Source organism: Dama dama, chromosome 23, assembly GCF_033118175.1.
Source record: "Dama dama isolate Ldn47 chromosome 23, ASM3311817v1, whole genome shotgun sequence".
NCBI lineage: Eukaryota > Metazoa > Chordata > Mammalia > Artiodactyla > Cervidae > Dama > Dama dama.
The window spans coordinates 48,181,485-48,208,359 of NC_083703.1; the positions used below are offsets into that span (position 1 = coordinate 48,181,485).

Genomic DNA, 26,875 nt, shown 5'->3' on the forward strand with positions numbered 1-26,875 from the left:
TAAAGAAACTGAAGTGAATGGATAAAGATGTGGTGTCTGTATGTACACACACACACAGCTCAGCTGTGTGTACTTCTCAGCCATAAAAGAGTGAAATTTTGCTATCTATAACAACATGGATGGACTTGGAGGGTATTATGCTAAGTGAACTAAGTCAGACAGAGAAAGACTATACTATATGACATCACTTGCATGGAACAGTGGTTACCAGTGGAGAGAGGGAAGGCAAGAGGGGCAATAAAGGCATAGGGGATTAAGTGGTACAGACTATTAGGTTTAAAATAAGCTACAAGGATACAACACAGGGAATATAGCAAACATTTTACAATAACTATAAATGGAGCATAATCTTTAAAAATTGTGAATCATTATACTGTGTATCTGTAATTTATATAATATATATCAACCATACTACAAATCACCTAATTAACATTTAAGAGGATGATTAGGATTCCATTGCTTTAATTCCAATCTGTACCATGAAATGAAATTAAAATGCCTAGAAATATTTTATCTTCACTGAGAAATATATTTAGAAAAAGCAGAAATATTCTCCCTTTTACCCTATTAATGTAAATGGAGGGAGAAGGCTGCCCTGACCTACAACTCTCTACTTTTCTACCTGTGGACCACCAGTCCAAAGTTGTTTAAAGAGAGGTTCACTTACATGACTAGCAGCATTTCTTAAAGAAGCAATAGTATTTTCTTGAACTTTAGCAAGCCTGAAAGAAAATAAATATATAGAAATATAGTTATCATTAATAAAGAAAAGACAAATTTAGTAAAGTTTAGTAAACTATATTTTCAATAATGGTCTCAGTACTTATTCTCTATTTTGAGGCTAACTTTACCATCCCCAAAATAAGACTGACCATTACTTGGTTGGTGTGTGCATTCCTTAAATCAAGCTCTAATAATCATAGGTATTTACAAGCCAATTTAAAGCCCAATTACCAAATTACATTTAAATCCAGGGTAATAATTAAAAGGATCCTTTGACATTTAGTTGGTTAAACCTTATCATCAAGCATAAGCTACCAAATGCTGCTGCTAAGTCACTTCAGTCATGTCCGACTCTGTGCAACCCCAAAGACAGCAGCCCACCAGGCTTCCCCGTCCCTGGGAGTCTCCAGGCAAGAACAATGGAGTGGGTTGCCATTTCCTTCTCCAATGCATGAAAGTGAAAAGTGAAAGTGAAGTCGCTCAGTCGTGTCCGACCCTCCACGACCCCATGGACTACAGCCTACCCGGCTCCTCCGTCCATGGGATTCACAAGGCAAGAGTACTGGAGTGGGTTGCCATTGCGTTCTCCTACCAAATGCTAGTACTACTCAAATATTCAACCTACTGAGCAGTTGTTGTAGAATTCCCTGCACCTCGATGTCCAACATCCAATGGTATTCTTGGTTTCCAATACTTGGAAAATGAAGATTTCATGTCACAACTGTATCCTGGTAATGGCTTAATAATTATATAGTCAACTTTCAAAGGAAAAAAGGGGGAAGGGGAAAAGAAAGACAATTAAAAGTCTACGATGAACTCAATTACACTTAAATATCACTCAAACCAGCTTTATCAATTGATCAAACAAAGAGAAATCAAGTCAATGTCCATTCAAAGTAAAGCTTCCAGCAAATTGCTGTTGTTCAGTCATATCCAACTCTTTCGCGACCCCATGGACCACCAACCCCCAGGATCCTCTGTCCATGGGATTTCCCAGGCAATAATACTAGAGTGGGTTGACATTTCCTTCTCCAGGGGATCTTCTCAACCCAGGGATCGAACCCGTGTTTCCTGCTTGGCAGACAGATTCTTTACCAATGAGCAACCAGGGAATGTATTTGTTAATATTCTGAAACAACTTATTAATTTAATTCTTTACCATTCTCAAAAGCACAATTTGAAACTAATTAGAATCCTAACTTAACCTTTGCTTATTTATAAAGGGCCACCATGCTTGTCTAAGCTCACCTCTTACTTTGCCTATTGTTTTCCTGGAATTTCTGCTCATGATGGGAAGAGTAAGGATTCCAGCACTCTTCCCACTCTCTGCAATGGTGGACGATAAGAGACATGCTGTACCCACATGTCCAGGAAAAGCATCACCCTGAACTACATGTTCACTGAGATCTTCCTGAAAAATAAGGATAAGAATAACCCAGATTCTTATAATTCAATATTCTCCATTAAAAGATCAAAAAAGACACCCTTAAAACCAACTTGGAATCTATAGAAGAAAATCAATAAGAAATACAACCAAATTTATATTCAGGTAATTTAGATTGCTTTGTTGTAACAACTAACATATATTCTTTTAGTATGCAAAGATATTTAATACACAGTATATTTATGATTTTATGTTCATCAATCATAACTTTTGATTTGCATTTCTGATCCTCTAACATATATTATGCAAGCATAAAGCATCAACTGAATGTTTCTAAGTACTTTTACATTCAAAGACTAAGATATACCTGTTGTTGTTGTTTAGTTGCTAAGTTGTAATCAACTCTTGCAAACCCATGGACTAAAGCCCACCAGGCTCCTCTGACCATTGGATTTCCTGGCAAGAATACTGGAGTGGGTTGCCATTTCTTTCTCCCAAGGATCTTTCTGACCCAGGGGTTAAACCTGCGTCTCCTGCTTGGCAGGCAGATTCGTTAACACTGAGCACTAGGGAAGCCCAAGATATACCTGTAATTATTCTCCTTGTGGCTCAGCTGGTGAAGAATCTGCCTGCAATGAGGGAGACCTAGGTTTGATTCCTGGGCTGGGAAGATCCCCTGGAGAAGGGAAAGGCTACCCACTCCAGTATTCTGGCCTGGAGAATTCCATGGACTATATCATGGGGTCACAAAGAGTCAAACACAACTGAGCGACTTTCACTTTTAATGTATATTTTGTTCTTTACAAATGCATCTACACAGATGACACAGAGGGATAGTAACCTCTAGGACACTGAATACTTGATATTATATAGTGTGTTTTATCCACCTAGTCTCTGAATAAATTAGTATTTCCAAAACTGCTAACCAAATGAAAGAAAAGTCAGGCTGTTCAAGAGATAATAGGTAGGTACCAAAAGAACAAGGAAATGTTCAACCAAAACTTCATATTTTTAAAATAAATGTCTCACAGATCTTATTAATTAGGCAAGATAACTTTATATTATAAAGCTATAAGAATTACTCAGGTTCTAATCCATCCTGAATTTTGCTATTTTCAGAAACAGTGGCTAGGTGCTACTGTTGGGGAAGGTTTATTCCCCACCCTCAAAGAGTCAAACTCTAATCTAGTGTAAATGTGAGTGGAAATATCAAAGAGCCAGGACCTTAGGGGAGGACCCAGTTTTATTTGTGAGGAGCAGCTGAACAGCCCAAAAGCCAAGATAAGCATCACAAACAGCTCTAGAAAGTTGTCAGCACAGAGTCTGAATAACTTGGCACAATTTTCACAGCAACTATCTTTTCTTACATATTTATAATATCAAGTAAAGTTGGAAAAATGAGTTCACTATTACAATGGATTCTTATAAAATGCTTAAATAAACAAAACTTCAGTCATGAAGAAGGCTCAATCATGCTTGTTACATCAGCCTGCCTATTAAGTAACAGCCTCTATTCTTCAAAGTGCCTTTGGATACATTCATTTATGTTTAAAATACACACAGACATCAAGACATCTGGTCTTAATTTGAATGCAATTCTGAAGTTCTCAATTATATTCTTAATAATATGAGTCTGCCAACTCTAAGTTTTTTAAAATCTGCTAACATGTACAGACGAGTAAACATCTAAAAAGTTGTATGAATCATACGTTTACATAAATTAAGACTACAATAAAAATCAAAACATATGTAAAAATAAACTCATGTCTACATTGTCTCTCACCCTCTTCAGTGAAATATACTCACCTCAAAAAAATCAAATATTAGTTCTAGGTTATCTGGTTCCATTGTCTGTATACTATACTCTGTCCAACGGTCAGGCTGTAAGCCATACCCACACTCCGGCTGTGAATGTCTACACTTGAATTCATTGTCGCTTATTAAGGATATCTCCAGGCTATTTGACATTTTGTGAAGAACAGTGGGAGATACTCTATCATCGTCATCTTCCTCCAGACCCTCTAATGTCAGCTTTACCCTAAATGAAAGGAAAAAATGATGAAATGCAAAAAGTGAAGAAAGAAAATCCATATATACGCTACCTAAACAGTAAATTTAAAAGTGTTCCCTTTATATGCTAAACCCTCAAATAACAAAAGAACTGTACATACTACAGGTTAAGGCATTAGTTATATTTTATAAAATAGTGGTGTTTTTATCTCCACACATTTTTGCCAAGTATTAAAATGAGATAAATGCTCATTATGCCTAAGCCTATTTCCATTAATTCTTTGGGTTTTTTAAAGTGAATCTAAAGAGGCATTTACTATTATCCATTTATAACTGGCTATCTCAATTTCTTATGAGAAGTTTCACAAATATATATATAACAAGTACAATTTTGAACCATATTCTGTCAATGTGCATTAAAAGACTGTCAGGCAGGGACTTCCCCAGTGGCCCAGTGGTTAAGAATCCACGTACCAATGCATGGTTTGTAGGTTGGATCCCTAGTTGGAGAACTAAGATCCCACATGCCGCAGAGCAATTAAACCCACACCACAACTACTGAGCCCACGTGCCTTAGAACCTGAGCACCACAACTAGAGAAAAGCCCTCATGCTTGAACTAGAAAAGACCACATGCCACAAGGAGATCCTGAATTCTGTTAACTAAAACCTGATGCAGCCAAATAAACATAAAAAAAAAAAGAGCCTATTAAGAGTTGGAGGTCGTAAATTTTTGTTGTTGTTGTTATGCTGCAAAAAGCTTTATTGTTTCCATTTGGTCTGAGGCTTGAGAGAGGACTCCAGCATGTTAAAAGCTGCCTAGTGGCTGCAGAGAGGGGCTTCAGGCAGCCCTGATGTTAGGTGGGTTCTTCAAAGGACACTCGTCTCCAGAAGCTCCTAGTCGTGCTTGGGGGTGAGCCTCTGGAAGAGAAACTCGCCCAACCCAGCCTGGGGACCAGCCAGCCTGTGGAGGTTGGTCAGGTGGTCACCCATCTTCTTGATGAGTTTCACTTCCTCATCTAGGAAGTGGTTCTCCAGGAAATCACAGATGTGGAAGTCTCCATGGGCAGAAGCCAGGTCATGCAGATCCAACAGGGCTTGATTCAGGTTCTTCTCTACAAGAAGGGTGGCTTCCATAGAGTCCTGGGTTTTACCCCACTCATTTTGAGATGGCTTCTGCATGTCCAGGAAGAGGGCGCGGCCGCCACGCTGATTTTGCAGTTTCAAGAGACACTCCATGCCCTCGCGCTTCTCCTTGGCCAATTCACGAAAAAAGTGACCCGCACCCTCCAGAGCCACATCATCGCGGTCGAAATAGAAGCCCAGAGAGAGGTAGGTGTAGGAGGCCCGCAGTTGCATGTTAACCAGGTGGTTGATGGCGGCCTCCACCTCAGTAGAATAATTCTGACGAATCTGGGAGCTCATGATTGGTCGGTAATAAGGAGTTAAAAAATGGGGGCTGGTCCCGGTGATTGCAGACTGCTGAGTGACTGATTCCAGAAGTTGCGACTGGAAAAAAGGTTGGAGGGTAGTTGGAGGCTGGAACAAGGGGCATCCCTGGGTCTGTTCCGCCCAAGCACTGTTGAACCAAGAGACAGATCTGCGTGGCTAACGAGCACACTTCCAGGTCGTAAAATTTTAAATTTCCCCTACTTCTCCTCACTACAGTGAGACCAGGTACTTTGTGAACAGATTATTAAAGAAAACCATGGTATTAATGGTATTAAAAGTATGGTATATACATTTGTATGTATGCATGGCTTTTATGTATTTACATATATGTACTTTTTAATGAAACAAAGGAACAAAACAAGAAGCCAAGAGTCATAACTCCCACAGCAGTGAAAATAAAAGCCACTGGGTCACAAAGACTAATTTACTCCAAATGAGAAGCAATCAGCTGCAGAGAACACTTGTAATGCCAATAAGTTAACTCAATGCTAGACTATTTCTTGCACCAACTGGAATGTACATAGATCAAATAAGTTTAATACCAATGATGTAGGAGCAATGTTATTGTATAAAATGCAGTTGAGCTAGGAAAGCTTTTCATTCTAGATTTAAATGTGATCCACTTAATAATACAAGTAATAGAACTACATTAGTGAGGCCTGTTCTCTCTTAATGACCTGCTGCCTCCAACAACTGTGCAGACTTATCTTACAGGCACATATTCCAAGGTATCCCAGAGGGGACATGATTATTCAATTAGTAATAATGTGCCATAGTCATACTGTAAAATCAAAAGTAGCACCACTTTGATAATCCAAACAAAAAAGATTCTTTCTTCTCTCCAAACTCTTAGGAATAGTTCTGAACAACTGATTTTGCTGGTGAGCCTGAAGGAACAAACATTCTCTACCAGGACATACAAAAAACGACCACAAATGGACTGTGATGAATTGGCAAGAAGGCATGGAAATTAAATATGACTATTCTCCGGACTTCCTGGTGGTCCAGTGGTTAAGACTCCAAGATCCCAACATAGGCAACAGGGGTTTGATCCCTGGTCAGGAAACTAGGATGCTGCATGCTGTGACCAAAAAAAAAAAAAGCTAGTTTACAAATAGCAGTGTGCAACTACCTACCTCTCTTCCCCAAAAAAACCAAATTTAAAGGGATCAGTGAAAGAACTTAGTTCATTTATATTAAAGGTTTTCTTCAAGTACCTATATAAATGTTATCAGTTCAGTTCACTCACTCAGTTGTGTCTGACTCTTTGCAACCCCATGGACTGCAGCACGCCAGGCTTCCTTGTCCATCACCAACTCCCGGAGCTTGCTCAAACTCATGTACATTGAGTCGGTGATGCCATTCAACCATCTCATCTTCTGTCGTGCACTCTTCCTCCCACCTCAATCTTTCCCAGCATCAAGGTCTTTTCCAAGGAGTCAGTTCTTTGTATCAGGTGGCCAAAGTACTGGAGATTCAGCTTCAGCATCAGTCCTTCCAATGAATATTCTAGACTGATTTCCTTTAGGATTCACTGGTTGGATCGCCTTGCAGTCCAAGAGACTCTCAAGAGTCTTCTCCAACACCACAGTTCAAAAGCATCAATTCTTTGGTGCTCAGCCTTCTTTATGGTCCAACTCTCACATCCATACATGATTACTGGATTACTAGCTTTGACTAGACAGACCTTTGTTGACAAAATAATGTCTATACCTTTTCGTACACTGTCTAGGTTAGTCATAGCTTTTCTTCCAAGGAGCAAGCGTCTTTTAAATTCATGGTTGCAGTCACCATCTGCAATGATTTTGGAGTGCAAAAAATAAAGTCTCTCACTGTTTCCATTGTTTCTCCATCTAGTTGCCATGACGTGATGGGACCAGATGCCATGATCTTCATTTTCTGAATGTTGAGTTTAAGCCAGCTTTTTCACTCTTCTTTCACTTTCATCAAGAGGCTCTTTAGTTCTTCTTTGCTTTCTGCCAGAAGGGTAGTGTCATTTGCATATCTGAGGTTACTGATATTTCTCCCGGCCATCTTGATTCCAGCTTGTGCTTCAACAAGGCTTGCATTTTGCATGATGTACTCTGCATATAGGCTAAATAAGCAGGGTGACAATATATAGCCTTGACATACTCCTTTCCCAATTTGGAACCAGTCTGTTGTTCCATATCTACCTATAACTGTTGCTTCTTGACTTGCATACAGATACAGGTATGCATATAGGACCTGCATACAGGAGGCAGGTAAGGTGGTCTGGTATTCCTATCTCTTCAACAATTTTCCACAGTTTGTTGTGATCCACACAGTCAAAGGCTTTGGCATAGTCAATAAAGCAGAAGTAGACGTTTTTCTAGAACCCTCTTGCTTTTTCTATGATCCAACAAATGTTGGCAATTTGATCTCTTGATTCCTCTGCCTTTTCTAAATCCAGCTTGAACATCTGGAAATTCACAGTTCACGTACTGTTGAAGCCTAGCTTGGAGAATTTTGAGCATTACCTTGCTGGCGCATGAGATGAGTGCAATTGTGTGGCTGTTTGAACATTCCTTGGCATTGCCTTTCTTTGGAATTTGAATGAATATATAAATGTTATAGTCTATCATAAAGTAACACTGCTTTCCAAGTTCTGGTGGAATCAAGTGAAAGAGAAACTTGTATTTAAAATGTGGTGGTGAGATTTGCTTGTTAGATTACTGCTTTTGGCTTGTGGAAATCGCTAAGTAAGCAGTGCTGAAGGCAAGTCCAACTCAGAGTCTCCCAGAGAGCCCGAACAGCTGCAGAAGCTCTTCATCAAGAGTGAGCTTTGAAACAACCGAGGAGAGTCTGAGAAGCCATTCTGAGCACTGGGGAATGCTCACAGACATTGTGGTACAATGTCTGTGTACAAATACCAAGTGCTCTAGAGGCATAGGTTTGTCATGTAAGTCACATCGGAAGAGGCAGATGCGGCCATGAATGCAAGACCACACAAGATGGATGGAAGAGTTGTGGAACCAAAGAGGGTTCTATCAAGAGAAGATTCTCAAACTGCTCACTTAAATGTGAAAAAGATTTTTATTGGTAGCATTAAAGGAGACACTGAAGAACATCATCTAAGAGATTAATTTGAACAGTATGGGAAAAATGAAGTGATCGAAATCATGAATCACTGAGGCAGTGGCAAAAAGAGCGGCTTTGCTTTTGTAACCTCTGATGACCATGACTCTGTAGGTAAGACTGCTGTTCAGAAATACCATACTGTGAATGGTGACAACTGTGAAGTAAGAAAAGCCCTATCTAAGCAAGAGATAGCTAGTGCTTCATCCAGCCAAAGAGGTAAAAGTAGTTCTGGAAACTTTGGTGGTAATCAACAAAGTTGTTGTGGTGAGGATGACAACTCTGTTTGTGGAGGAAACTTCAGGTGGCTTTGGTGATAGCCATTGGCGGTGGTGGATATGGTGGCCGTGAGGATGGCTATGGATTTGATAATAATGGAAATAATTTTGGAGGTGGCAGAAGCTACAATTATTTTGGCAATTACAACATCAGTCTTCAAATTCTGGACTCATGAAAGGATGAAACTTTTGGAGGGAGAAGTTCTGGCTCATATGGTACTGAAGGCCAATACGTTGCCAAACCAAAAAAGCAAGGTGACTCTGGTGGTTCCAGCAGCAGCAGTAGCTATGGCAGTGGCAGATGGTTTTAATTACTGCCAGGAAACAAAGCTTAGCAAGAGAGGAGAGCCAGAGAAGTGACAGGGAAGCCACAGGTTGTAACGGAGTTGTGAACTCAGCCAAGCACAGTGGTGGAAGGGCCCAGCAGCTATGAAGAAAGATGCTTTAGACAATACTCATCTGTATGGGTAAAAAACTTGAGGACTGTATTTGTGACTAATTGTGTAATAGGTTATTCAAGTTTGTTCTGTGTAAAGCATTCCAGGAGAGAGTTTTAAAGCAGACTTTCTTTTGCACCCATGCTGTTGATTGCTACATTTAACAGTCTGATCATGACACTGAATAAATGTGTCTTTAAAAATAAATGTGATTTAAACATTTTAAATCATGTCAATCAAGTGTTTTATTTAAAATGCAAACACTGTTGCTAAGCTTTTAAAATAGTCATGATAAATTTGCAGATAAATTATTTTCTAGCAAATGAAGGCTTAACCTATCAATACTATGAATTTTGGGGAAAGAGACTGTCAAAATAAACATCAATTGCTAGCTATGCACAATTATTTCAGTAAGAATCAGTTAATTTGTAGTGTCCAAATAAGTATGGTTATAAAAATATTCCAATTTAAGCCTAAGCAACACAGTAATATATACAAACACTCAACTTCTATATAAACAAGTAAAGCATAGGACTCAGTATGCATAAGCAAGCCAATCAGAACACAATTGATTATCTATTAATTTTTTTGGCTGCATCACAGTATGCAGGATCTTAGTTCACCAACCAAGGATGGAACCACATCCCTTACAGTGGAAACGAGAAGTCCTACCATCATTATTTCAAGGTCATAAAACAAAGACACTTTATAGCTATAACACAACTTATATGCTTCTTTTAACATGTAAATAAAATATCTAATTATGACTATCTGGTTAGAAAATCTTTGCAATCAAACTGACTAAGCAGATCAGTTACGTGGCCCAATTATCTAGGTTTCTCAGAAGCAAAGCAGAGGCCTAAAAAAGCTAATGAACAGAGACAAGGTACACCCAAAACACTTTACGCACTCTCAGAACAGGCCAATGGAAAGGGTTGAGAAGTGTCACCCACCCTTTCCCATATGTATTTTATGACCAGGATAAATAATATTTTCAGCAGTTACTGTAAAGCATTTATGGATTTAAAAACTGCAACATTATTAATTTTATCATGAAAATAGATATTAACTATTATTACTAACTACTTTAGTTACTGAAAAATGACCCTTTCAACCCAGTCCTGACATTTTGTTAGAAAAAAACTGCATTACATAGCATACTTAGAATTCTCGGTCCCAAATTTAAAAAAATTCAAATGATAAGGCTGCCTGGCTTCCTAAGAAATCAGTTCATTCAAAGATATACATGGTGACATTATAAAAATTTAAGTTACTATTTGCTTATTTATACAAAGCTTGACATCTATTTCTTAAATTAAGATTAAAATTACACTAATCTGGAACTGCTATGGTAACTGCGACCTTTCCTTAATGAAACGGTTTTTTGTTTTTAAGACACAGGAAAATTTAGGACACTGAAGTGTATTTCCAATGACCATTTTTCTGTTTATGCCATTCTCCCCTCATTTAACACAAAATCATTTCATCACATCAATTTCAAAACAAATACTTATTGCTACACTAAGACATTTCAAATGGTAGGAACTACAAAGACATGTCAGCCTAGAAATCACTTACGTAAGGTTAAAAAAAAAAAAGATGTTGTGGTTTCACACTTGGAGATTAAGACTAACGTAAGTACATTTAACTGTAGTAATCTTCATGAAAGGAAACAAATTCACTTTTACAAGACCCTGTTGTTTGTTAGAATACAAGTATGCTATTTCCTCAGTTGATACACTTAAAGCCTATAACCAGATGGATCAGAAATCTACAGCAATGATTAAAATAAATAAGTCAAGTAACAAATACACATGGTCCTACCTAAATCTAGATTTTTTAAATTTTTTCTTGGTTATTGAGACGGGAGGTTTTTCGGAATAATGCAAACGTAATCTGATTTCGGTCTGACATGTAAGCCATCCAGAATCCAGAGTCTCAATACCATCTAGAAAAAGTATGAAGAACACTAATTAATATACACATTTTAAAAAACAATCCAATAACTACAAGACACATTGACAGTTCCAGTTCACATTCACAGTTTGATACACTCAGGTTAACTATCACTGGTATTTCTCTTCAAAGCAAATATACAAGTAGTCTTAAATTTGTCATTAAAAGAAAACTTTTATATGAAGTATATACATATGAAGGGCGAAAAAACTAAATGAACATTAAGAACTAAACAAACTAAATTAAAATACTCTTATTGAATATATTATCAAAGTAATACAAATCTATCTCAGAAAAAATACATATCCCAAGAAGGCTTATAACCTAGCAGTTGTTCCACTGGTGACCATGGTTACATTTCCAAAGTGTCACATGAGATACTCAGCTGAAAACTAGTTATTCCACTAGTGCTGGCAGTGGAGATACCAGGAGGTAAGAATCAAACAAACTAAATGTACTGGGAGATGCTAGGGGCAGGGAAGAGGTGGTTGCCACCCAGAGGGTAGCCGAGGCCTAACAGGCAAAGGGGTTTGGAACAGAGCCTGACATACACCAAGTACTGAAGAAATATTTGTGGAAAGATTTTAGCGAGTAACAATACCCACCCATTTCTGGAGCTGTTTGTCTCCTGAGCCATGGCATAGTTCATGACTCCAACGAGATGAAGCCCTGAGCCTTTGGAGTGGGAGCACTGACTCTTCCAAGACCCTAGACTACCAGAGAACTAACCCTAGGGAGTACCAAATAGTGAGAACTAACACAAAAGAAACTACCTGAATACAAGACCCACTATCCCCCAACCACCAGTAGCATCCTGTATAGGACACCTCATTTAAACAACAAATAAAACAAAAATGCAAACCCAATCATCAGCAGACAGGAGTACCACCTCACTCAGCCTTTCCCATCAGAAGAAAAACAAACAAAAATTCAGCACAAATCTCATCCTATACGAAGGTCACACAAACCACCAGACCAACCTTAAGAGGGCAGAAACCAAAAGGAAGAAAGAAGTCAACCTTCTTCAAGGAAAGAATTCAACTTTCCTTGAAGCCTGAGAAAAGGAGACCTCAAACACAAAGTACTTAGCCTCCAACTAATAAAAATAAATGAAAAAAAAAAATTACCAAAAAAAAAAAAAAAAAATGAAAAGGTAGAGAAATAATGCACAAATGAAGGAACAAACTAGAAATACAGAAGTCCAAATAAATGAAGAGGAAACAGGCAAACTACCTGAAAAAGAATTCAGAATAATGATAATAAAGATGATCAAAAATCTTGAAAGTTAAATGGAGAAAATGCAACAATCAATAAATAAAGACCTAGAAGAATTAAACAATAAACATACAGAGACAAACACAATTACTGAAATTAAAAATACTCTAGAAGGAATCAATATCTGAATATCTGAAGCAGAAGGAAAAATCAGTGAGCTGGAAGATAAAATGGCAGAAATATCTTCTGAAGAGCAGAATAGAGTAAAAAGAATGAAAAGAGCTGAGGACAGTCTCAGAGACCTCTGGGACCATATCGAATGCACCAACATTCCAATTACAGGGGTCCCAGAAGAGAAAAAGAAAGGGTATGAGAAAATTTTTGAAGAGATTATAGATGAAAATTTCCCCAACATGGAAAAGGAAATAGTCAATCAAGTCCAAGAGGCACAAAGAGTCCCAGACAGGATAAACCCAAGGAGAAACACCAGGACAGTAACAAAAACTAAACACAAAGAAAGAATATTAAAAGCAGCAAGGGAGAGGCAACAAGTAACATACAAGGGAAACCCCATACATTTAATAGCTTATCTTTCAGCAGAAACTCTGCAGGCCAGAAGAGAATGGCAGGATATATTTAAAGTACTGAAAGGGAAAAATCTACAACTAAGATTACTGTACCCGGCAAGGATCTCATTCAAAATTGACGGAGAAATGAAAAGCTTTTCAGACAGCAAAAGTTAAGAGAATTCAGTACAACCAAACCAACTTTACAACAAATGTTAAATGGACTTATATAGTCAGGAAATACAACAGAAGAAAAGAGATCTACAAAATCAACCCCAAACAATTAAGAAAATGACAATAGGAACATACATATCAATAATTAATTTAAATGTAAATGGATTAAATGCTCCAACCAAAAGACGACAGGCTGAATGGACACAAAAAGAAGACATATATATGCTGTCTACAAGAAACCCACTTCAGACCTCAAGACACATATAGACTGAAACTGAGAGGATGGAAAAATATATTTCATGCAAATGGGAAGCAAAAGAAGGCTGGAGTAGCAATCCTCATATCAGACAAAATATACCTTAAAATAAGATTACAAGAGATAAGGAAGGACACTAATAACGATTAAGGGATCAATCCAAAAGGAAGACATAAGAATTGTTAAGTAACTATGCATCCAACATAGAAACACCTCAATACATAAGAGAAACACTAACAGACATGGAAGGAGAAATTGACAGTAACACAATAACAGTAGGACACTTTAACACCCCACTCACACCAATGGACAGATCATCAAAACAGAAATTAATAAGGAAACACAGTCTTAAATGATACATTTGATGAGATGGATCTCATTGATATCTTCAGGACATTCCATCCAAATGCAGAAGAATACACCTTCTTCTCAAGTGCACATGGAACATTACCCAGGACAGACCACATCTTGGGTCATAAATCAAACCTCAGTAAATTTAAGAAAACTGAAATCATATCAAGCATCTTCTCAGACCACAACACTATGAGACTAGATATCAATTTCAAGAAAAACTGTAAAAAAACAGATTTGACATAGACACATGGAGATTAAACAATACATTTCTAAATAACAACAGGTTACTGAAGAAAACAAAAGGGAAATCAAAAAAATTTCTAGAAACAAGTGACAATGAAAACACAACTCAAAAATGTATGGGATGCAGCAAAAGCAGTTCTAAGAGGGAAGTTTATAGCAATACAATCCTACCTCAAGAAACAAGAAAAACAGTGAATAGACAACCTAACTTTACACCTAAAACAACTAGGAAAAGAAGAAGAAAGAAACCCCCAAATTAGTAGAAGGAAATAAATCATAAAATTTGAGCAGAAATAAATGAAAAAGAAATGAAAGAAACAATAGTAAAGATTAATAAAACTAAAAGCTGGTTCTTTGAGAAGATAAATAAAACTGACAAACCTTTAGCCAGACTCATCAAGAAAAAAGAGAGAAGAATCAAATCAACAAAATTAGAAATGAAAAAGGAGAGGTCACAACAGACAATGCAGAAATACAAAGGATTCTAAGAGACTATTTTGAACAACCATATGGCAATAAAACAGATAACCTGGTAGAAATGGACGGATTCTTACAAAAGTTCAATCTTCCAAGACTGAACCAGGAAGAAATAGAAATTGTGAACAATCCAATTTTAAGCACTGAAATTGAAGCTGTGATAAAAAATCTCCCAAAAAACAAAAGCCCAGGACCAGATGGCTTCACAGGAGAATTCTATCAAACATTTAAGAGAAGAGCTAATGCCTATCCTTCTAAAAATCTTTCAAAAAATTGCAGAGGAAGGAACACTTCCAAACTCATTCTATGAGGCCACCATTACCCTGATACCAAAATCAGACAAAGACAACACACAAAAAAGAAAACTACAGGCCAATATCACTGATGAACATAGATGCAAAAATCTTCAACAAAGTGTTAGCAAACAGAATTCAGCAACACATCAAAAAGCTCATACACCATGATCAAGTTAGGTTTATTCCAGGGATGCAAGGATTCTTCAATGTAAGCAAATCAATCAATGTGATACCCCACATTAACAAATTGAAAGTTAAAACTATATAATCATCCCAATAGATGCAGAAAAAGCCTTTGACAAAATTCAGCACCTATTTATGATTAAAACTCTTCATAAAACAGGCATAGAAGGAACCTACCTCAACACAGTAAAGGCCATATATGATAAGCCTACAGCAAACATTATTCTCAATGGTGAAAAACTGAAAGCATTCCCCCTAAGATCAGGAACAAGACAAGGGTGTCTATTTTCACCACTATTATTCAATGTAGTTTTGGAAGTCCTAGCTACAGCAATCAAAGAAAAAAAAATGAAAGGAATCCTGATCGGAAAAGAAAAAGTAAAGCTCTCACTGTTTGCAGATGACATGACACTGTACATAGAAAACCCTAAAGATAGTACCAGAAAATTACTAGAGCTAATCAGTGAATTTAGCAAAGTTGCAGGATACAAAATCAATATACAGAAATCACTTGCATTTTTATATACTAACAATGAAAAAAATCAGAAAGAGCGATTAAGGAATCAATTCCATTCACCATTACAACAAAGAGAATTAAATATCCAGGAATAAATTTACCTAAGGAGACAAAAGAACTGTACAAAGAAAATTATAAGACACTAATGAAAGAAATCAAAGATGACATAAACAGATGGAAAGATATTCCATGTTCCTGGGTAGGAAGAATCAATATTGTGAAAATGAGTATACTACCAAATGCAATTATGGATTTAATGCGATCCCTGTCAAATTATCAATGGCATTTTCCACAGAACTAGAACAAAAAATTTCACAATTCACATGGAAACACAAAAGACCCCAAATAGCCAAAGCAGTCTTGACAAAGAAGAATGGAGCTGGAACAATTAACCTTCCTGACTTCAGGTTATACTACAAAGCTACAGGCATCAGAACAGTATGGTGCTGGTACGAAAACAGAAATATAGACCAATGGAACAAGATAGAAAGCCCAGAAATAAACCCATGCACCTGTGGGTACCTTATTTTTGACAAAGGAGGCAAGAATATACAATGGGGCAAAGACAACCTCTTCAATAAACGGTATTGGGAAAACTGGACAGCTACATGTAAAAGAATGGAATTAGAACACTTCCTAACACCATACACAAAGATAAACTAAAAATGGATTAAAGACCTAAATGTAAGACCAGAAACTATAAAACTCTTTTTTTTTTTTTTTAAATTCATTTATTTGGCTGCACCAGGTCTTAGTTGCAGCATGTGGGATCTAGTTCCCTGACCAGGGATCAAACCTGGGCCCCCTGCATTGGGAGCTCAGAGTCTTAACCACTGGGCCAGCAGGGAAGTCCCTATAAAACTCTTAAGAGGAAAACATAGGCAGAACCCTCGATGACATAAATCAAACCAAGATTCTCTATGACCCACCTCCTAGAGTAATGGAAATAGAAACAAAAGTAAACAAGTGGGACATGATTAAAATTAAAAGCTCTTGCACAGCAAAGGAAATTATAAGCAAGGTGAAAAGACAAGCCTCAGAATCGGGGAAAATAGTAGCAAATGAAACAACTGACAAAGGATTAATTTTCAAAATATACAAGCAGCCCATATAACTCAATACCAGAAAAACAAACTACCCAATCAAAGAGTGGGAAAAAGACCTAAACAGACATTTCTCCAAAGAAGACATACAGATGGCTAACAAACACATGAAAAGATGCTCAATATCACTCATTATTAGAGAAATGGAAATCAAAATTACAATGAGATATCACCTCACACCGGTCAGGACAACCATCATCAAAAAGTCTACAAACAATAAATGCTGGAGAGGGTGTGGAGAAAAGGGAACACTCTTGCACTGTTGGTGGGAATGTAAATTGATCCAGCCCCTATGGAAGACGGTACGGAGATTCCCTTAAAAACTAGGAATAAAACTACCATAGGACTCAGCAATCCCACTTCTAGGCATATACCCTGGGGAAACCAAAATTGAAAGAGACACATGTATTCCATTGTTCACTGCAGCACTATTTACAGTAGCTAGAACATGGAAGCAACCTAGATGTCCATCGACAGATGAATGGATAAAGAAGTTGTGGAACACATACACAATGGAATATTACTTAGCCATAAAAATGAATGCATCTGAGTCAGTTCTAATGAGGTGGATGAATCTAGAACCTATTATACAGAGTGAAGTGAGTCGGAAAGATACAGATAAATATAGTATTCTAACACATATATACGGAATCTAGAAAAATCGTACTAAAGGATTTATTTACAGGGCAGCAATGGAGAAACACACAGAGAACAGACTTATGGACATGGGGAGAGGGGAGGAGAGGATGAGATGTAGGGAAGGAGTAACACAGAAACCTCCATGATCGTATGTAAAATAGATAGCCAATGGGAATTTCTATATGACTTGGGAAACTCAAAAAGGGGCTCTGTATCAACCTAGACGGATGGGATGGGAGGGAGGTTCAAAAGGGAGGGGATATATGTGTATCTATGGCTGATTCATGTTGGGATTTGACAGAAAACAGCAAAATTCTGTAAAGCAATTATCCTTCAATGAAAAATAAATTTTTTTTAAAGTGAAAAAAAAAATAAATGTATTATCCACCTACATAGTCTGTCATTGATAAACTGCATGATTGTGATAACACTGCTAGCACTGTTTAATTTGAAGCTTCTTACTAACAAAAGTAATAACATTGCCATAAATACCAGGGAGCTGTCAACTGTTTTTTGGACCTAAGTTTTCCATCAATAGGATTTAAAAAAAAAAAAAAAAATCAAGGAAATTTTCTCCTTAGGTCTGATCTCCTAACTATCAAAATTTTATACATAAAGAGAAACCACTACCATCTCAAGTGTTAGACTACTTTATGATGCAATATAAATAATCCCAAACAAAATCAAGAAAATAAGTTAAATTACTGTCCAAACACTGCAAAAGCCTATACATCTGTAAAGTAGATAAACATATGTACCTAGTAAAACCACAATCAATACACTCACGCCCAGACTTCCCTGCAGAGAAGGCAATGGCACCCCACTCCAGTACTCTTGCCTGGAAAATCTCATGGATGGAGGAGCCTGGTAGGCTGCAGTCCATGGGGTCACTAAGAGTCCGATATGACTGAGCGACTTTACTTTCACTTTTCACTTTCATGCACTGGAGAAGGAAATGGCAACCCACTCCAGTATTCTTGCCTGGAGAATCCCAGGGACAGAGGAGCCTAGTGGGCTGCCGTCTATGGGGTCGCACAGAGTCAGACTGAAGCTACTTAGCAGCAGCAGCAGCAGCAGACTTCCCTGATGGCTCAGTGGAACTACTCAGCCCACCAGCCTAGAGACTGTACTCCACTGTACTCCACTGTAAATTGTTTACTCAGCCAGAATGACTAGAACATTCTCCTTAATCTGGACTTTAGTATAAATGCACATACAAACAATGCAAAAATGTAGCTTATGAGTAATAGTTCACATATAAAGGTTTAGAACAATTAATATTCTCAAACACAGTAGTGTTAAGTGATGATATAGTAACCATTAAGTATAATACTTTTAATTCTATTAATTCATACACCTAAAGTTACCAGCCAAATAAAAATCAAAAAGACGACATTATAAAGCATAAGAATTATACTGGAGAGAACTCCTTGGTGGTCCAATGGTTAGGACTCTGCACTTCCACTGCAGAGGACACAGGTTTGATCCCCCAGATTGAGGAACTAAGATTCCACAAGCAGCATGGTAATGCAGTAGATCCTGGTGATCCAGTGGATTAAGAGTCCACCTGCCAATGTAGGGGACACAGGTTTCACCCCTGGTCCAGGAAGATTCTACACGCCACAGACAACTAAAACTCATGCACCACAACTAATGAGTCCCTGAGCTGCAACTACTGAAGCCCTTGTGCCTAGACCCTGTTCTCTGCAACAAGAGTAGCTACTGTAATGAGAAACCCACATATTGCAACTCCAACTCATCCTAACAAGACAAAGATCCAGTACAACCAAAACCAAATAGATAAATAATCTAAAAAAAAATCATACTCCTATGTCTCTGTGCTGTTTCTAATGAAATGTTATGTAAGATCTCAACCATGTGAATGAAGATTTTTGAAAACTCAGTCTCACTTACTGTGGATTCCAAATTGTCCATCGTCAATAATAATTTCACTTTCTAAAATTGAAGGAAAATAGAAAACTTAGTTAAAATTCATGATGTACATACTGAATTAACAACTGAGAAATTACCCACCTTAAGGATTTTTTAAAAAATTAAAAATATAAAAGCATCCCAAAGTGAATAAGCATATTTATTGTAGCCCTCAATAAAGAAACCCTTTTTAAGGAGGCTATCAGACAGTAATAGTTCTTACATTCATGGTGATTATTCACAATGTTACAAGGAAGAGAAAAGAAAACTCCTCAGAGAGGTGCTCCAGACTAGAGGCACTGGGACAAATGTTTATACCAACCAATGTACGAGACTGACAAGATGCTGGACAACAATATTGCCTGGTTTTTTTCAAACCAAAGGTATTGGCACAATTAAAATGCTTATTCTCACATAGTGCCTATTCTGATCTTAACTAAAATATAATGCTCCTCAAACCCCAACCATTCTCTACAGCCAGCTAAAAGCTTTTCAAACAGCATAAACTTACCTGTATACATAGAGCTGTGAGGAACTACCAAAAGGTAAGTGCTCCCTTCCAAAAGAAATGTTAACTAAATGAGAAAAACTGTTAATCCCCACCCTCTAAGTAAAATACTGATTATCTTCCCTGCTACTTCATTCCCCAGTTTACTTTAAACATAAATCTGAAGTAGTTGTCAAAGTAAGTGTGATAGTTTCCAGTAAAAATTCTCTGGTATATTTCACACAGCTCTTAAGTTCAGAAGTTATACTTCCCAAAAGCTTAAAATAAAATTATTAAAAAGACCAGAAACAAAATCATCCTACCTCTCAAAGAAAATTTTTTAATTGCAAGATGCTTCAAAATGCATTTTTAAAATATTCAATTCCTAATAATTTCCAACCTCAGTATAATTCTAAAGTACATTATCATAACAATTCTAAATATAATATCAGAAATGTATTAAAACATGCAAAAAGAAAATCCAACAGAGGATAGAACAAGATATTTGTTTAAAGAGATGTGTCCTTGATGCAGGGTAAAGCAGAATCACTCATTATTTTCTAATCTAAGCTAGTAACTAACAAGCCATTTATTATCTTTAAATTATAATTTTCTCTAGAAACTAAAAGATTTCTCAGCACTAATTTATACATGAAACCAAGCGGGTAATTTAATGTATGTGAAAAGAATTTCAAATTTCAATTTCAGTATGGAAAAGGAAATTCAAAAATACTTGTATGAAGAGAAATGCCACTGTTAGGCATACAAAAACTAAATAACATTTAAACAAACAAAAAAAAATTATCTGAATAGCAACTTTAACATAGCCAGCAGGGTATTGGGGGAAAATGTCTGCTACGACCAGGAAATTTGAATTCATTCATACAAGTTTATTCAAATATTCACTAGTTTAAAAAAACACACACACACAATAAATAAAATAACATACTACTCAAAGTTAAAAGAATCACTGTTTTGTGTTAGTTCTTTCCTTGAATGTTCTCTAAGTTCTCTGAGCAAGTAATCAAAGCCACAGACAGATGCTCAGTTAAGAAAAATGCTATTTTACAAACTTTTCTAACTACTCCAAATGGAAATATATATTCCATAAAGTCATCTAATCCAAGAAATTAAAAATAACTAGGCAAAGGTTTCTAATTAAGTTTATGAAGAAAGGCAATTAAGAACTGCTTAGTTTTGAAAGTAAGACACTAAGTGAAACTTGTAGTATTGACAATGCATTTACCTTAAACTTTAAAATAAATACTTATTAAATCCCACTAAGCCAATGTGCAGCATATTAGTAACTTTATGCATATGCCTCAAACAGATGCAGTTAATGCCCATACCTAAAGGGGTTATTGATCGTGGTTGTAGATGAGTCTCCCACTTGTGAACTATGACTTGACATGGACCACCGATAGTCTGCAATTTAAAAGTTAAACGTCTGCAATAATTTTTTGTATCTTATTTTCTACCCATGATGTCATTAGATGTTTGTGGCCTAAGTCTTATACTAAGCATGAAACCAAGAGATTCACCCTGTTAATATCAATATTATATGCCCCAAATAAGAAATGTAACAGGTCACAAAATATGATGAATGCTGGAAGAAAATGAGGGTGAGGCAGTAAACAAAGAAAAATGAGATGAACTGGCACATAAAACCGTTCTAAACCCATTCTTTAATCTGCCTACAATACTCAGTTTAATCTTTAACTGATACTCTGTTCTGAGTTAAATTAACAGCAAATATACATTATGTTCCATATGTTGGCAGTCAATGTGATTACTGGAAGAAGTATCTCGTCTGAAGTAACTCTTCAAGGGTTTGGAAAAAGCTGAAACTCTCCGGTAGAAATAAACAGTAAGAACAAATACTGCAAGATCAATTATCGCAAGTATGCAAGGAACTAGAAGGCATCATAAAGTTCATTTCATGTATTTAAAAACAGGTAAGTAGGTAACAGGAAAAATATCAGATCCTCATATCAAAGTAACCAGTGCTTTTAAGGAGCACAAGAAGCCCTTTCCTTCAGGAAAGGAAACATGCATGGGTTAAATCTGAAGAACAAGTTTAATTAAATGGGAGTAGGCATCCAGTTTTACTCTTCATGCCTTGAAGTTTATAAATTCATACAGTGTGAAAAATTATAATACTTGTCTTCTGTTATCAAGTTGTCTTACTAAAAACAAAGTGAAAGTAAAAGTGTTAGTTGCCCAGTCATGTCTGACTCTTGCCAACCCCATGGACTGTAGCCTACCAGGCTCCTCTGTACCTGGGATTTCCCAAGGAAGAAGACTGGAGTGGGTAACCAATCCCTTCCCCAGGGCATCTTCTCAATCCAGGGATCGAACCCAGGTATCCTATACATTGCAGGCTGTTTCTTTACCATCTGAGCCACCGAAAGTCCAGCCTTATGTATTGTTGATAATGTCTACAGCAATTTAAAACCTAAAATAAACTACCTCAAAGAGCCTTTGAGTGTTCCTAAGGAACTAAAGTATGAAGTGCTTCCTAATTTTCATTAAAAAAAAAAACAACAAAAAAAAAACCTTGACTAATTAAACGTATATCCCAAAAACAATCCTTTACATATTTTAAAAGCAAAATTTCAAACTATAACCTAACAAGGTACTTTTTCCTCCTGAAAAAGAAATTTAATAAAATACAAAAAAGCAGAAAGAAAACAAAATCACCCATTATCACATCACTTACAATCACTATCAATATTTTCACATATTCAAACTCTTTTCTAGGTATGTACTATACATACTCTAAGTCTGGAACATGTACATCTCTCCCTGTAGTACATCTGCAGATGGCATTAAATACTCTTTATAACTTTTTCTAGGATTTCATTATTGATGTAATAAATGTGCCAAATGATAGTAAGTATGTAACAAGTTAGGCAAGAGAGAATTCTCCTACTTAAAATATCCAGAGGCTAAAACCTTATTTAAAACTTGCAAACTTTCAAAGTTTGAAAACTAACATTGCATAAGATATACATTCAATTCCTTAATCCTGGGACAATTCAGGAACTCATTTTCTCCGGCTAAATGCATCCTTGTTTTAAGTGTTCACTTGTGAATTGATAATAAACTGTGCAGACATTTTTTAAAAATGTAATGTGAAAGTGTTCATCTTAAAATACAGTGAATTATGTTTAAAAATGAGGAATATTTGATCCTGCATCTGTTAGGTATTTTTTACTAAAACTTTTTGCTGTCATTTTTCTGTATTTTCACAGATATAACTTTATAATTTCAAAAGATGCATATATATATTAAAAATAGGAATGTTTCTTTGCAATAACGGGGAACCAGAACTAACTAACCTATTCCCTTCTTCCAAACCCCCATGTCCTCTGCAGCCACCTCAAAAAAAAATCCTCTTTGCTACAAAAATGGTATAGATCCATATTGTTACAAAAGTTACTAATGAAATGTGACCTGAAAGGGTGCCATGAATGTAACAGTAAATACCAGCCGGCATTAAAAGTGAGAAGAGAGTCTGTTTTTTTTTTTAATTCTGGTATCAGGGGAATTTCACAAAGTGTTGACTGCAGTATCTATAATCATTTAAGAATAACCCTATGGATTAAACATTTGAAAGTGAACATATTTTAGTGATTAAGTTTAAAAACCTCACCCCTGTCTGTTTTAGTAACAAACCCTCTGATCATAGCATAAAGCAAACTAGGCTTGAACAGAATGGAGTTTTGAGGAGCAGTCCAAAGGGCCAATTCAATAGATGGCTTGTAAGTGAGTCTACTAGCATTCACACTAAAAATTCATGATTGGTACATAAAATGTTACAGTACTGACAAATGAACCAAATCTTAAAACACACTGAATTTCCAAAATTGTAATGCCTACTTTATTAAACTTCAGAAGGTAATCTTAAATTTTAGCTTACTTTTTTTTTTTTACTAATATTTTTTAAAACAAAAAATTTAATACTTGGGCACTGGGAAATTAAAGATCTCGGTAACAATTCCAAAACATGCAGTGCTTCTAAATACTCTAAATGTAATAAGTCACTCTTCAAGATCTTAGAAAAAACAAGAGTTCCATTCCATAAAAGACTATCAAAATGTTAAGTGTTTCAGAGTGAAACGCAAGGTGGCTCTCTGGAGAAAAAAAGTAACTATTAGCCCAAGACAGTATTCTAATAACAGTACTGTTACAGTTATTCCACATCTTATTTTTATTATTATTATTGAAAGTCACTTAGTCGTGTCCGACTCTTTGCAACCCCATGGACTATACAGTCCATAGATTTCATTTCTCCAGGCCAGAATACTGGAGTGGGTAGCCTTTCCCTTTTCCAGGGGATCTTCCTGACCCAGGAATCGAACCAGGGTCTCCTACATTGCCAGTGCATTCTTTAACAACTGAGTTATCAGGGAAGCCCATCTTAGTATGTATTAAATCAGATGATTGCTGGAACACTTTTCAAAATGGATGTTAACAAAAATACCAAAAAAAAAAGTTTCCAGAAAAATATCATATTGACTGCTTTCTTAAAGTTATTGATTGACATCATTCAGCTACATCAAGCACTGAGAAACAAGAAAGATTATATAACATATAGAGTGCAGTTTTTGCTTTTAACAAACCACCAAGCAAAATTATCACTATCATGTAATATTACTGCTTTCAACTATCATAAAAACTGTTAAGTGTAAATTTTAGAAATTTCACTGTTTTCTTTCTACAATTTTGAAACAAATGCCCATGTGAAAGGAGCTCACACCTGAAGTCAATTTCCCTGCAACTGGTAATTCCCCCATTCCCCACCCACAGTGAAGACTGCTACCATGTCCTGCCTGCCAAGGTTTGCACACAGTCGGGTGTTGCTCCAAGATTTGTTTCATACATGCAAGCTTCCCCATCCATTAAACTATTGATGTCTCCATAAAAAAGAAAAGAAAAAGAAAGCGACTCTGAAGAATTTTTAATCTATGTCAGAGGCCAGATACATAATTATTTAAAAATCACTATTTTTAATAAGACCAGTAAGAAACAACTGTGCCTATCAGATGATTGATTCTTCTATTAAAAGATTTAAACAAAAACCAAGGGAGATTAACCACAAGATAAAAGAATTTGTAATGAATCTAATTATGAGTGAATGTTAACACCTGTAAAAATTAAAAGTAGATGTTATTGTAAAATAAAGAGCTGCTTCACTGAAATGAATGAAAAATTTCAAAGACAATATAATCTCAGTATGAGACAATCCCTAATTCCAGCCACAAATAAAAAGGGGTGAACATGGATTTAAAAATGTTTAAGTTACATGTTAATTCAAAAATTATCTTTGGTGAAGATGTGAAAATAATGGGTTATCTGCAGACTGACAGCAATGTTTCCATTCCAAGAATATCTACTATTTTTGTGTGTTATGTTTAAATAAAATATATCTGTTACCTGTAAAATTATTTTAAAATTCAATTATTAATACCTTATTCTAATTCTACAAAGTATAAGAATATGAAAAATTAGGAGAAAAAGGACCTCAAGACTCTTCTAAACTAAGAGGAATATGCCAGAAAGAGCAAATTATGAAGAGAAACTATGAATGGTAAAATGTTCTATAGAAAAGTTTTAGCAATGAAAGGAACCTAAAAAATCTACAGTTCAAACCCTTCATTTTATAGATGAGGAAGCTGAATTCTGAAGGTCAAGTGACAACATTACAAGATTTTTGGCTTAGGTTCTACAACTGCCAAGATAGACTACCAAAAACTTTTGACTCAGTAAAATTAACCTTATTACCCATTTCAGTTTTTCAATGCTTTTATAATTATTTTTCTTTCCAATCATTCTTTACATTCATAAAATATATACTCTAATGCTTTACATCATTTCACAATTTTAGATTCCTCGCACATTGTTTCTATCATTGCACAATTGAGACAAAGTTTCTATTTAAAATCATTATTCATTTAAAAAGCGCCACCAACTTTAAAAAGAAAAGCGTCACTTTAAGCTGGCATGTGGGGGAAAAAAATCTCTAGCCATATGCATGGAATTTATTATGTGGCTATTTACTCTATTCCATGAAAAACATACTTACCATGGCAGCCCCTGCATCACACGGTACATGTGTACACGATACAGAGCACCTACTTAAAGAAACACACTCACCAACACATACTGTAAACTTTTGCAAGTATTACAAGGGGAAAAACTTGTTTCTTACTGTAAACAGAATTCTTGCCAATTTTTTGAAAAGACATTTTGGATTGATTTGCTGCTTTTGGTTACATCTTCAATGAAAAGAGAAAATAGATTGGCTTAATTTGACCTGTGTTGCCAACAGTCTTACTTTAGGAAACTATGCCCAAAGGATTCATTATGATTTTTCTTGTCCATATGCCCCCTTAAGTAAAATTTAGTTAATTTCACATGTTACAGATTTCATATACTAGGATCCTCAAATAAGCTTAGTCACGAGAGCTATGATCAACATTCTATGCACAAATGTTCACTGTATACTAAAGAATTCTGCCACAATGCACAACCCCTCAGCCAAATAAATGATCTTTTCCCAAGCCATTAAAGTGAGACTATTGTCAAGATAAGCCAACATAATGATCAACTATAATGTAATTTAATTTTAATTACTATGTATATTCACAATATATTTTTGGAATAAGAAACGTAATAGGTGCAAAAGACAGCTGAAGTGGGTTTGTCAGTTTGTTTTTTTTTTATAATGGTGGCTAAAGAGACTGAGGAAACAGTGGCTGCTTGCATTTTTTTTTCTCACATGTAATAGTATTCAAGGACCCCACAGGGAAATACATTTTTAAAAAGATCTAATCCACTTTCTGCTTCCTAGACTCCCGCTTAAGCTCTTTTTCACATGCAGCCCAATGTGTGCTCAGATAAAAATCTGAAAGAAAAGAATCCTTTCAGCAAGCAACTATCTTTAAAATAAGAATTTATTTTCTTTTCTAAACATGAAAATGATCCCAAAATAATAAGCCATTGTGAGCAAGCAGATTGAGAGCTAATTGACACTCCAAAGCCTTTAGAAAAGATCCTGATTTATCAACAGCATCACTGAAAAAAATCTATAAA

The 26,875-nt window shown here is 36.2% G+C and overlaps 2 protein-coding genes across 4 annotated transcripts in view; both read right to left on the minus strand.

Annotated features, from left to right (window-relative positions):
• The window catches only part of GPCPD1 (glycerophosphocholine phosphodiesterase 1), a 63,432-nt gene that overhangs the window by 23,181 nt on the left and 13,376 nt on the right, over positions 1-26,875 (minus strand). For all 3 annotated transcript variants that reach the window (XM_061126637.1, XM_061126638.1, XM_061126639.1), the window contains 7 exons: positions 21,127-21,202; positions 19,273-19,314; positions 11,204-11,327; positions 3,914-4,145; positions 1,972-2,134; positions 1,349-1,481; positions 668-722 (listed from right to left, as the gene is read on the minus strand). In XM_061126637.1, the coding sequence (XP_060982620.1) occupies positions 668-722; positions 1,349-1,481; positions 1,972-2,134; positions 3,914-4,145; positions 11,204-11,327; positions 19,273-19,314; positions 21,127-21,202 (825 nt within the window). The remainder of the gene's footprint in view (positions 1-667; positions 723-1,348; positions 1,482-1,971; positions 2,135-3,913; positions 4,146-11,203; positions 11,328-19,272; positions 19,315-21,126; positions 21,203-26,875) is intronic.
• On the minus strand, positions 4,760-11,168 carry LOC133044844 (ferritin light chain-like). Its single transcript, XM_061126640.1, has one exon. The coding sequence runs from the start codon at positions 5,539-5,541 to the stop codon at positions 5,014-5,016; it is 528 nt and encodes a 175-aa protein (XP_060982623.1). The 5' UTR covers positions 5,542-11,168; the 3' UTR covers positions 4,760-5,013.